The sequence below is a fragment of the Papio anubis genome, chromosome 7, assembly GCF_008728515.1.
Source record: "Papio anubis isolate 15944 chromosome 7, Panubis1.0, whole genome shotgun sequence".
NCBI lineage: Eukaryota > Metazoa > Chordata > Mammalia > Primates > Cercopithecidae > Papio > Papio anubis.
Genome location: NC_044982.1, coordinates 111914011 through 111927621, shown reverse-complemented (window position 1 = coordinate 111927621; position 13611 = coordinate 111914011). Strand labels below are relative to the sequence as shown.

Below are 13611 nucleotides of genomic sequence, written 5' to 3'. Positions count from 1 at the left end.
TGGCCGGATCTCAGCTCACTGCAAGCTCCGCCTCCCAGGTTCACGCCATTCTCCTGCCTCAGCCTCCCACGTAGCTGGGACTACAGGCGCCCGCCACCTCGCCCTGCTAGTTTTTTTGTATTTTTAGTAGAGACGGCCTTTCACCATGTTAGCCAGGATGGTCTCGATCTCCTAGCCTTGTGATCCGCCCGTCTCGGCCTCCCAAAGTGCTGGGATTACAGGCTTGAGCCACCGCGCCCGGCCAGGTCTGAGTCTTGAAGACCTTCCTCTGGAGCCTCGGTAAGTTTACTTAATCTAAATGGGTGCAAGTGCTGGGGTGATTACCCTTATCTTGTCTCCTGCTAAATCATGGAGGTGTGGGGAGTTCCTTCAGACCCCCAATAAACTTGTTTAATCCTAAACAGGTCCTGTTAAGAATTCCTTTGTTATTTTGTCATGCTTCAAGGCCCAGGAAAGGTCTAGGCAAAACTCCCAGTGGGGCTTTTGTTACATTTCAGCCTTTGTATAAGGGCACTGGCCCCTTTAGCTTTTAATATTTAATGTAATCACTCAGTCAGTACTAAAGCAATTGTTATGGAGTCCTGCGTTAGTGAGATCTGGCCTGGCACACAAGGTGACCACTCAGGCCAGCAGAGTTTCACACAGCGGCCTGGTCCTGGGGTGTTCTGTTTATGTGACCTCCCAACCCCAACTGCCTACTTTTTTCTTTGCTTCCTTTCCCCCAGAAGCCAGTGTGTTGAGCTGACAACTAGAAGGGAAGTTCCCTAGGCTCTTCTCCAGCAAGCAGGCTACACAGCTGCAGCAGGCAGGGCCTGTGTCCCTGGGGATTGTCTAGTCAGTCTTGCCGTTGACCCTTCCTCCTGGGCCCAGGCAACACACAGGGAGCTTCTGGGTCCACACCAACATGGGTTCTGTTATGTTGCTCCTCAGCAACATAAACCTCAAGTCTGGCAGCCACTCTTCTGGGATATGCCTTAAAAACAGCATCTGCAAATTCCAGAGTGCTTGCTAGTGGAAAAGACAGTGTCCACTGTAAAGGGTTTGGTGCTCTAAAATCTGCTCTAAATTTAGAATCTACATGTTTGCCTTTTCATCTATTCTCCTCTAATAATGCGGCAGTTGTTGCTACCACTGCTGACTCTTCCTGCTTAAGCCAGGCAGCCTCCTCTGTGCTGCTGAAGTGTCCACACATTAGCTTGTCTGCCTTTGTGAGGCCCCTGTGTAACACTGTGTGTCAAAGGCATGTGAATCTTGCAGATGATGCCCTGCCCCCGCTCACATTACCTGAACAGCTCTGATTTCCACGGAGAGGGTCAGCCAGAGCCATCTAACCAAGCCTCTCAACATGCAGTACAAACCCAGGAAGCCTGCAGGTGACTGCTCACCAGGGGGCGATCTCACATAGCAAACCTGCAGCCTCCTGAGGTCTGGGAAAAGCAGAATGCCTTAGCTTTCTCTTTGGGGCCTGATTTCCTCAGATTAGACAAGGAATAAAGAGAAATATAATCCATGTCAGCAAGGGATGAGGACCCAGAGTGCAGAAGGCACAGTGGCTGAAAGCCATCATTTCCTGCATTATGGACAGGGCACCTACCCTGGGGGGACAAGACATAACCATGTCTGCAACCAAACCCTCCTCAGCATGTCAGTGTGGAAGAGCCGCCAAAAGGACAAGCATTTGTCTGTTTTTTAGTGTGTATTAAAATGAATTTATTTACACAGTAACATGATGCCACAGAGTACACAGCAAAGTACCACAGCAAACCAAAGGGTGGCGCCACTGGTGGCAGAGGGGACCTTTCAATGATAGATTTATACAACTTTACAATATGTAAGTAGAGGGGTGAAGCTCTGGAAAGAGCAAAAACAAGATTTTCAAATATAGAGTGTGGGCAGGGCCAGAGAGAATTAAAGAGAGATTGGAATGAGGACTGTCATGATTCAAATCACTAAGTAGGATGAAATCTTGCTTCTGTATTTGCCTCATGCCAAAATGCCCTGCATATCCTCGACAGAAAATCCCAACCCAGTGTGTTCACACATCACACTCTTTAGCTCTAACTGGTAAAGGAAGGGATAACCAAGTAGTATTTGGAGCAAGTTCCTGAAGCGGTGTGGTTTAACCTTTCAAAAACGAACCCTATGTCTGGTTCAACATTCAAGTTATCACGAGTGTGGACACACACATACTATCCACACACTAACAGGCAAAGTGGGTTTTCTGTACTACAATATTCGTAGCAAAATATATGACTCTGTACTTCTGCTAGGTTAAAAAATTTCCGACCTCTTTTGATTCCCTGAAACTTTCTTGATTAAAAAAACAAACAAAACAAAACCAACCAAACCATGGGGGTGGATGGGACACATCAAGATAAAAAGCTGGAATAAACCTGGAGACTTTCTGGAGTGGGAAACATGTAATGGGATGTTGGGAATGCAGGCCCTCGCAGCCCACCTAGGTGGGGAAAGCTTCTAGCAATGGGTGATGCAAAAATCTATTCTAATTTTAAACAGTTGCAGGGAAGGGGTGTTTAACAGCTGTATAGCACCTTGTACATTCTGGGCACTTATAGATATTAAATGATGGTGATGATGAATGGTAAACAACTCTGTAGGAAGGTTTATAAAAACAATTACAATTTGTTAAGAAATTTCCCAAGAGTTCTTTAAACAAACCTATTAACTACCATATCCCTTAAAAAAATCCTCCGTTCTCAGTATTATATTGATATGATGTTCTCAAGCTGAGGTTTGGATAATAGCCACAGTCATGTCAAGGGGAGATGGAAGAATTCCTTCTCCTGAAATACTGAGGAACTTCGTATCTGCCAGGGCTTTCATTATCATCATCATCATCTTCTTCTAACACACAAAATGGACTTTTTAAAAAGGTGCTTTTCTGAGGATGGATTTATCAGCTAAATGCCTTGACATGGAATGTATGTGAACTCCCCTCCCACGCCATCTGTCACAGCTCACCCTCATCATCTTAGAAGCATCGGATAAAAAGGCTTGATTTCTTTGGTATAATCTCTCCCAGGATCTTGCACTACAACTCTTCTGGCCTCCCTTACGGCAGCGTTTTTGGTCCATGGAATCCCCACTTTCGGCACTGTTGTAAGCACGGACAGCTGGACTTCAGTGCGTACTTCGGCAGGAGCAGCACTTGGATTTGTCTCGGCACAGCACTTTGGGCCTTTGAGAATATGAGCTTCAATGAGGTAAAACTAATAACCTGGTTTTGTGGGCAGCCATCCTGTTCACTCATTAGCCTGGAGCAGAATTTTCAATCCCTATTAACTAGTGACGGGAAAGAAAAACATGCCAGGGTTGGCCCAGGAAGTCCAGTTTTTCTTACCCCTCTCCAAGAATGTTCATACTATATTTACACATCTAGAATCATTTGAAATATAGTGTAGTATCCTAAATCCATCTCTATTTCTGGGACTAGCCTGTACTTTTTCAGATCACTGCTGGTAAAATCTAGGAGAAAATCCTAATTACAGCGAAATCTAGTGAAAACCCTAATTCCAGCAAAACCAAATGTCAGGTTACTTCCCAGAACCAAAGTATTCGTAACTCAAAATTGAGAAGCTTAGTAGGACCCAAAGATCTTTCCTGGAAATCTTTTTTTTTTTTTTTTGAGATGAACTCTCACTCTTGTCTCCCAGGCCGGAGTGTGATGGCGCAATCTCGGCTCACTGCAACCTCCACCTCCTGGGTTCAAGCGATTCTCTTGCCTCAGCCTCCCGAGTAGCTGAGATTACAGGCACGCGCCATCACGCCCAGCTAATTTTTGTATTTTTAGTAGAGACGGGGTTTCACCATGTTGGCCAGGCTGGTCTTGATCTCCTGACCTCAGGTGATCCGCCCACCTCGGCCTCCTAAAGTGCTGGATTACAGGCGTGAGCCATTGCGCCTGGCCTGGGAACTTTATACTACTAGAAACTTTTAAGATATAATTTTCGGTAGTTTTACTCCCAGAAATATCATGAGTATTTCTAGAGCTTTAGCTCTCTTGGCTTAGACTTTCCCACGTTTACAAACTTATTCTGAGTTTGGAAGCAAAATTGACCCCCCCTTAATCTGACAATGGGAGGCTACTCCAACTGTTAAAATCCTAACCAATATGTTTTACTTCTAGCTCCTCAACAGCAGCAGGGTAGATAGGATGAGTGCTTGTGCCCTCACCCCAACCCATACCTCACCCAGTTCATCTTCTGAGGGCAAATCTTGAAACTATTGCCATATTCCTGGCTTCCAGTTCTAGCTCAGCCTAGGGGTTGGTGATTCTTATGTTGTCGTTCCACAGGTTACAGTTACTCTTTTTCTCATCCTGCTGTTATTCTTCACGAATTGGCTTCTAGGCATCCCAGTAGCGTACATATACCAAAAGGGCTCACCTCAGCCAGCACAGGAGGCTTCTTGAAGTTCTAGTCCTCTTTGTGAAACATCCACTGAATCGCTTCCAAGACTAGGTTACCACTCTAACAAGGCACTCTGCTATACATTCAGTCTTGCTCTTGGCTACTTTAGCCACTGTTGTGTTTCTCTAGCACCCAAGTGTCACAGAGATTGTTCATGCTCATGTGGCTTAAGGAAAAGTTCCAATAGGAGCTTAATTGTTCAAACTCTCAATATAAATGGAAAACTCTATAGTATAGACTTCAATAGAAAACAATTTCCAATCAATATTGAAGGCAATAACTTCGTGTTACTTGAGAAAACGTAAAGTGCTATACTAGTCACAATTCAAACATATATATGTGTATATATATAAAATGTGTGTGTGTATATGTGTCTACAGAGGGTAGGATTTCTTTCCAGTTGATGAACAAATTCAAAGTTCCTACCACAATTAAAACGAAAAATATTTGTGATAATGTTAAACTGACTGAATTTCATTTTTTTGGAAAAATATTCTGAAGACCAACTCATGTAGTACTTTTTGCCTAGAAATATAGTTTCTTTCTCTATTCTGCTCTAACCTGTAACACCCCCTTCCCTCTCTACCTCACATTCTTTGGCCATCACCCAGAGAAAAATTAATCTAGCCACCTGTCTCTGGGAAGCCTGAGGCTCTTCTCTGGCTAGTTTGCATTCATCTTTTGCCCTTAACAAATCTGAACATAAAAACAGTACTAAAAACATCTGATGTGAAGAGGTGCTTGGTTTACCAGTGCTGTAAGATAATGGTAGTGGAGGTGTCCATGCTTATTATACCATAGAGTTAAAGTAAAGACTGGATCCAAATCATAACAGAAAAAGAGCAAGAAAGAAAGAAAAAAAAGATATGTAGAGACATAACAAATAGAGGGACCAGGGAACATTCTGCATTAAATATGTAACCTTATTAAATAGTCAACATTCAAATTTACATGGGCAAGGCACCACGAACGTGACATTGAGAAGGTATATCTCAATATGCAAGCCATTGCAAGGTGGGAGGTGGGGGAGGTTAAGGGAATGTGCTGGCTGACATGGTCAGTGGTCTGTGTGCTGCCACTTCAGTGCATAATCAGGCAAGGAGTTATGTGCACATGGTCTATGCTAAGATGAACCAAACACCAACCTTCAAGGCAAGGAGCGGCTATGCCAGAGGATACCAAGAGCGGACTGCTGGCCTGCAGCAGCATGCCCACTCCATGGCCATTCCTAGGAGCAGAGCCCTGCACTCTGGCTAGAGGAGGCAAGACTCTTTGTGGGCTAACCAGCCTTCCTCCCTGTGAATCCTATATTGCTGGCCAGGTGATAAGGACATTCTCCATATAGAGCCTCACATATTCCAATCACTTAAAAAAAATAATAAGAGCACAATAAAATACATTATTCTCCTTTCCTGATCCTCTTTCATATACATGAATCACATGAAAGGCTGTTAAAAATGTTAAAAGTTTAGAAATTTCCAAGGCCACTAATGTGCTATGTAAGTAATACTGCACAATCAGTCTTGGCTTTAAGGAAACTCTGCACTGGTAGATGAGGGGCCTCAGGGCTCACTCACTCACTAGGCACAGAGAACATGTCTGTCAACCCTGCCACAGGTTGCTTCTCTAGAGGCGTGGCCTCTACTTCCAGCATGCGTGTGCACGCACACATGGGCACACAAGTGTACACACACATTGTTCGAGTGACTCTTGGGATTTCAAGGTCAAAGTAAACACATACTCACAGTTTTGAATAAAACAAGCACAGGTGCACATGTGTATACACACACACACACACACGCACACACCCCAGTGGAAGGAACGCTCATCTCTTAGCGCAAATATGTGCCAAGGGAAGAAGGGGGAAGGTTTCTGTAGACTCGCTTCAGGTGAAGTTGCAACATAAACACTGTAATATACAGCTAAAAAAATACATACAAAAATTGCACATATATCCATAGGAGGGGAGCACAGGCTGCACACATGGTGAACAGCTCTCAATCACCCACCTCAGCAATCAGAATTCCCGTGAGCTGTCCTCCAGAGCCATTTTAGAGACAGTCAGAAGGAGCAATGAGCCACTTACACTGGGAGGCAGTCTCTCTAGAAGAGGTCAACATTCTGAGGAGGTCAGCAGTCTCATCAGTGGCCTTCTTCCCCTCCCCTGCCTACGGCCATCCCAACAGCCCACCTCACTGTGCCCTGTAAGATCTTAGAGCTCCACCGACAGCTATTTCATTCAGGGCAATTGTTTACAGCATTTGCTAAACTAGTTAACACTGGCTACTGATAGAAGGGAGCTGGCCAATTACTGCTCAGGGGAAAACTGCAAATGCTGACAGTTCTGACAGTAATCAAAGGGTACTTTAAACTCTGTTCCCTGATGGCCCCTAGAGAATTGCACATGCAAGAAAATCATCTCCTCATGCCCTGCCAGCTATTTATAAGCTCTGAACTGCACTCCACCCTGCTGAGGCATTGGTGACACCACCTTGGGTCAGCTCTGTAATGGGCCACAAGTGGCTGATAAATCCAAACATCACTGGCAAGTGGGGACAGAGTAGAGAATCAGGCAGTGGCAGCAGAGGGGAGACTATTAGGGCTGTCCTCCATGCAGTGCACATACTTACAGATAATGGCAATGAAAATGGGTTGATGACCCAAGGATGGGATCTCTCCTTTTCTTTCTACTCTCTCCTGGAACAAAGGATATAGTCCCTGGTAACCAAAACTGGGCTGATGCTAAAGATGGCAGTTCTGCCTAGTAAGTCAGTTGTTGACACCTTAAAGGAAGAGTCTGTTGTCAGAGTCTACTGGGTCATGGTAGAGACTGGTTAAGTCTGTCTACTGCTAGTGAGAATAAATACTCGGTGCTAAAAAGATAGGTGATATCCAGAATTATAGAGGAAATGGACACAGCTCACTGGCTCACTGAGTTCATACCAAAGAAGCTGTCCCTTCAAGAATATGGATTTTCATTTTTACCTGCATTTTCTTCTATTAGGATAGAAGGTGTTTCAAAGGAAGGCAACCGCAAGTTTGTGCAGCTGAATTTCTGTAAAGTTAAGACAGACTCAGCTTCTCATTCAATTTGGGGCAGTGGATAACCTTTCTGAATGGACCTACTTGTTCATGGACAGGGATAGAGGTTTGTCTTTCTTCTTTCCTTGAATTTGGAGTGAGCACTAGGAAGGGGAAGTGCATGGGTGACATGAAGAAGGTGAAGATGTGGTAAAAGCAGCATCCAGGTACACATTAACGGTGCTGCAGAATTTTCACAATACAACTGAGGGAGTCTGTAGTGGCAAAAGCCAAATACTGAGCACAAAGCCAGTCCTCAAGGCTGATCCCACCTTCCCTGTCCAGGGACTTCTCAGCAAACTTGATCATGAGCAGTGTTCGCTTGATGTCTAGCCAGTTTTGGAGCAGGGTGTTCCTCTGCACTAGGCTAGGGCAGGCGGTGAAAGTCTGGAAGAGATCTTCACGGGGGCCCCAGAGCAGACACTGGAGGATGCCTTTGGCGTCTGAAATGAGGATCCGCTCAGAAGGGTTGGGATTCAGGAGGCAGCTGGCCAGCTGCTGCAGACCCCGGGAGTAGGGGGAGCGGAGCGGGATGCGAGGCAGGTCTGCTCGTGTGTATTCCCTCTCCTTCAGCTCTGGGTTCTCATCAAAGGGGTTGGGTAGGTGCAGCATCTCATAGATAAGGATGCCTGTCTGGAACTCATCACACTTTTTATACTGGGTAGCTGTTATGATCTCTGGGGCAAGGCGAGACTGGTCCCGGAGGATCTCGGGGTCCACCAGATGGCTCTTCTGTTTGGCCTGAGAGAAGTTGCTCACTATAAGCCTAGTGGGATAAGATGAGGTGGGGCTGGGCTCCGCAGGCCCAAAGCCTTGGGCAGTGCCCCCAGGCTGGTAGTGGACAAGTAGCAGGTTCTCTAGGCGTAGATCGCAGTGAGTGACATGGTAGGGTTTGAGGTGCTCAAGACCAGAGCATAGCTGTAAGAGCAGCAGACACACCTGCCTCTCATACAAATCAGGGCTTTTCCCATGCTGGGCTAGAGAGTCTCGCACAAAATCAGCCACAGTGAGACATGGAACTTCCCTGGTGATGACTACAACATGGCTCCTCTGCTTCTTGCTCATGACTCCCTGGCTGTCTTTCTGGGATGATGCTGCTTCAGAACAGGGCTTTGGGTTTTTCCCATCCGTTTCTCCTTTGGCTTCTTCTTCAGTCTCTTCCATGTCATCCTCTTCCTTTTCAGGGTCATCAGGATCCTCCCAGGGAAGCAGACGGTTAGGGACTTCAGCAAGGAAATGACCACAGTCCTGCTGAATGTTAAAATGGACAGCCAGACTCTGCCGGACAGCCAAGCTGTGATAATACTGCTGAGATTCTTTAGCTTTGCTCTTACAGATCTGAAAGATAATAAAACAATTTAAAACTCACACTCTCATAACCACGTTTATGATGTATCAGGAGGATTAACTAGAAGGTGACTGGTTAGGGACAAACGATCATATAGTAAAGTTGTTAGCAAGGCTTGCCTCATGTTAAGTGACAATAATGGTGGTAACCGTTTCTCATGGTTGTCTACACATTCCAGGCTGTGGTGAGCACTTTCTGTGTACCATTTTTAGTCCTCACATTAACCTTTCAAAGTAGATTAAGGATCTAAGAATTTAAAAAAGAAAAAAAGCCCAGGGTTATGTTTGCAAACGTAAGTTTGTGTAATGCCAAAGCCTGCTCTTTCCACTATAACCTTGCACCTCATCAGAACAACAATGAAATAATTTTTCACTTACTTCTGTAGAGGTTTGTAGCCCAGACTGATAGAGCAGGCCAACAGACTCATAATGGAGACCAGAATACCTTATTTCATCACCCATCACCCTTTGTGTCAACATCTCACAGGTTAGGAGAGGGATATAACATTGGCCAGGTAAACTGTGGGTTTTCCTAACTTTTCAGTGAATGTCATTGTGATGGTCACAACACTGGCACTCATGGATCACTGGTAGGGTTGAGAGAGTCACTGGTCTGACCTAGTCAGAACAAAACCATCATTTCAATGGCGGTTGTCTGAGTTTTATGCTTTCTCTTAACAGGCCTCATTTAACACCCGCTATTGAGGCAATAAGACCTTTCCTAAAGAACTTTATTAAGTGGTTATGGATCAAGGAAGAATTTTTTGATCAAAAAAAGTTAGCCAAGAGTTCTATATACTGTGATGATTGTATTTCTACTCTAAGGGGTTATCAAACCAAAAAGTAAAACCACCCCCACATGGGCTATCCTCATGCTATAGAGAGGCTGACAGTGGAAGACTCAAGTCTCTAATACTAGTTCATGGATCATAATAGTCTGGCCTGGAGTCCGCTCCACAGCCCTGTTAACTGAGGGCCATTCTCTGCTGTCCCTCCTCAGCAGGGGCACACTGCCACATATTACAAATATCAAAGGCTTCCAGCAACATGCACTCTCTGTAGTGTTTACACTGCGTGTTTATTACAATAATACAGAAAAGCAAATTTAAAAAAAGCAATTTTTAGTAATTTTTATTTAAAAAGAAAAATGTATACATTCTTAGGAGGATTCAGATGGGTCCCCAGTTCTGAGAAGCAGCACATTCTGATTTCCATTCAAATACATTAAAAAAACAAAAACAAAAACAAAATCAAAGGCAAGGGAGTCTCAAGGGAAAAAAGCATCTCTCTCTCTCTCTCTCTCTCTCTTATTCTCTAGTTTATCATATTTATTACAGTTAAAGAGGTTTGATGTCAGTGACCAGTGCCATGGAAATCAATCAATCAATCAATCAATCAATCAATCTATACCTGAGCACAATTTCCTTCAAGTCTTCTACTCTATCTAATTCAGTTTGAGGATATACAAAGTATTTCTTTTTTAAGCAAACTTCTGGTCTTGAACAGACGTCCCCAGCCTGAGTTCAAGTTCAAACATACATCTTTCAGAAAATATTATCTCTGGAAAGCTCTCGAAGTCTTAGTATATGCAGTATAATATATAATCCTATATGCTCATCAATCATAACATTTGTTATTTTTATAACTGCACTGTTGGCAATATTTCACATTTAAGTGTTACCAGGTATTTAAAAATTCTATACTAGTCATTGTTTAGTTGCACAGGAGTTGGATCCAGCACATGGCACCATGAACCCCATTGCCAGTTAAGTTTGCCGAATATTACATCGTCTTCTGGAATGAAAGTTCAAGGGTCTCAACTCTTCAATCTTTGAAAATGCTATCAAATACATCCAAATTTAGCTGGATCAGATTGGATGGTTAAACTCTAGCTGTTACATTATAAAAAAGGACACTCTCCAAGGGCTTGGGAGGCCTGGGATTTAGTTTTGCTACCAGCTGTATAACCTTGGGCATTTCACTAATTTCTCTGGGTCTCAGTCTCCCTATTAAAGGGGACAATATAAAGAACATTGAAATCTACTTCACAGGGCAGTTGTGAGGATTAATTGGGATCAAGCATATACAGTACACCTGTAAACTACAAAGGTGTACAAATGTAACACCGATAATGACTAAAACAGTTAACAACTTGCAAATGTCAAACTAAAGCAATCTTAGAGAATACTAATTTTTTGAAACAATGAGCAAAACAGAAAAACAGATCTTTATTTTGAGTCCTGACAGCCACCTGCCATAGCAGTGAGGCTCTCTGATCACAGGTTTGATAGAGGACAGGCAAAAAGAAACTGCTAACATTCAGTAACTCCAAGCCAGGGTTAGCCCTGACAAACAAGTTAACACCAGCAGTATGTTAGAAACCAAGAGAGGGCAACCTAAAGCTACAAGAGAGAATTGTTTGGCCAAGTCTAGATTTAACTATGTCAAGTCAGGCTGAAAAAAAATTTGTCACCTTGTAGTTTAACATTAGAAGCAGAGAAGGTATTCTAATTGTGACTTGTATTTGAATTGTGATATTCTAATTATATCTAGACATTCACACAGACACATACATTTTTATAAGGTCTTCCAGAGCTTTGTGAGTAGATAAGAGTGTGGATACTACAATAAGAATTTATGTTTAGCTTCACAGATCTACTTGAGATAAAGGATCAAAGTGATTTACGAAGAAGAAATGATAAATTGTTCCACTATTTTGGATGCTCTAAAGGAAAATGGTCTCCCTAGATAGCCAACCTGAGTGGGCAGCACTTTCTTATCTCTTCATTTTATAATACATAGACAGGTTGAAGAATAATGAGTCACTCTAGCTTTAAGAGCAAAGGCAAAAGGGAGAAGACTAGAGTGTAAAAGAGGAGGGAAAAAGAGTGATTTCAGTTGGTTCATAACCCTGAAAACAGTTACAACCCAAACACAGACCAATGGAGATTTCCATAATAGGACTGTCCTTGATGGGTATGTCATCAATCTTTATTATGGAGCCTGCAATGATGTTAATTTAGGTAGGAGTACTATATTATTCTAGGTACCACATTGTGGCCATTTTTCAAATATTAATAACTCCTTTAGTTAAAAAAAAACAACTCAAAATGACCTGACTTCAGATAATAAATTTCTAGTTCAAAAGTTATTTCAGAAAACAAGCCATTTTTTTCAGAACAAATGGATAGGGTTCTTTCTGCCAAATTTTTTCCTTCTGCCCTTACCAGTATTTTCTATATCATGGATTAAAGTAACTTCTTCTTGGCTCTCATTTATCTTTCTTGAAAAGAATTCACATTCCTTCTTTATAAAGAGTAGCTGGCATGAACAGGAGGAATCTCAAGAAAGATTCTACTTGTTCACGCCAGCTACTCTTTAATCTATAAATGATTACTTCAGGACTCCTCCTAGGACCCCCAAAATTTAAAAATAGGAATAAAAATAAACTAGAACTGGAATGGTCCCCCATCTTCATTTAACATTCCCTTTTCTAATAGGAGAAAAATCACCTCATATTTGTCTTGGCTATGTTTGGGAAAATCTACTTAAAATGTGAATTTGGCAGATTCTGTGCTGTCTATATTTTCTGAAAGGAAAGAAAAATGCTATGAGAGACTGAGCCACAGTGACACTAGAGGGAGCTGCAATATCAACATCCAGGAGTCATTTACTTATAAACTGCAGCAGGAGAACAAAACCAGGCTGCTGAAGGTTGAATCTTCTTGTAAAATACACCATAGGGCCTCTTTCTGGATAAGTTTTTGCTTCTGTGATGGTGGCAATACCAAATGCATGCCAAGGGAACTCCTCATGTGAAGAGCACAGGCAGGAAGAGAAGCCCATCCTGGGCACAGTAACCCTCGCCCATTTGCCAGCTCACAGGAAATGCCTGCTTGAGCTATTCTCCAAAGGAGTCAGAGGGACATCAAAAGGGACAGCCAGCCAGCTGGTATACACATATGCACCAACATGAATAACCTACTGTTGCAAAAACAGAGGCTTGAAGGGAAACTGGGTGCTTGTCTGGGTTAATAAAGATCAGTGAGGACAGAGAAGGGAAAGGAAAAATATTAATTCATTATCAATTGAGCATTCAAACAAGTATCTCACGGCTCCTGAGCACTTCCTATCTGTAAGACATAGCACCCTGAAGCATTCTGACCAGATTCCTAAATACAGGGGTGGGGGCCCTCCAACCACTGATAAATCATCTGTTGGAAAACTGGGGGAGAGGGGAAACAACATACTGTCTTCCAGAATCAAAGACAAATTACCCTCTCCTGAGACCTTCTCAGACTCGGGTCAAAGAACCCAACATTTACAATCTTAGCAGGGAAACAGAACTTGAAAATGGTTCCTCATGCACAACCTGAAAAGTTTAATTCTAAACATACATTTCGGTTCACGGGCTCATTTTCCATGTTGCTCATGACAACTGCCCTGCACATCTTTGAGGCAAATTTGTCATTAAAAAGTATTTATGTTTGTAATAATTTCAACCTAGACAGCTAACTTCTAAAAAGTAGACCATCAGGGGCTTTGACTGTAAAGTCCCATTAAAAACAGCTGGGGAGAAGATAGTGCTGTCTAACACTACCGAACCTTTCAGAATGCCCACGAAGCCTGGGACCTGTGAGGGGACATACCTCTTGATGCAATCTCAACAACAGATACTCTGTTTAAGGCAACTAAGTCAGAGGGCTAGGGGAAAGATGGACCTTTGCAAAACTGGATAATATGACCATGGAAT

General features: G+C 43.1%; 1 protein-coding gene across 8 annotated transcripts in view; it reads right to left on the bottom strand.

The window, feature by feature from the left end:
- Positions 1-1685: 1685 nt before the first annotated feature.
- PEAK1 (pseudopodium enriched atypical kinase 1) overlaps positions 1686-13611 on the bottom strand; it is a 305281-nt gene continuing 293355 nt past the window's right edge. For all 8 annotated transcript variants that reach the window (XM_031668449.1, XM_031668446.1, XM_017960817.3 and 5 more), the window contains one exon: positions 1686-8849. In XM_031668449.1, the coding sequence (XP_031524309.1) occupies positions 7686-8849 (1164 nt within the window). In that variant the 3' untranslated portion in view covers positions 1686-7685. The remainder of the gene's footprint in view (positions 8850-13611) is intronic.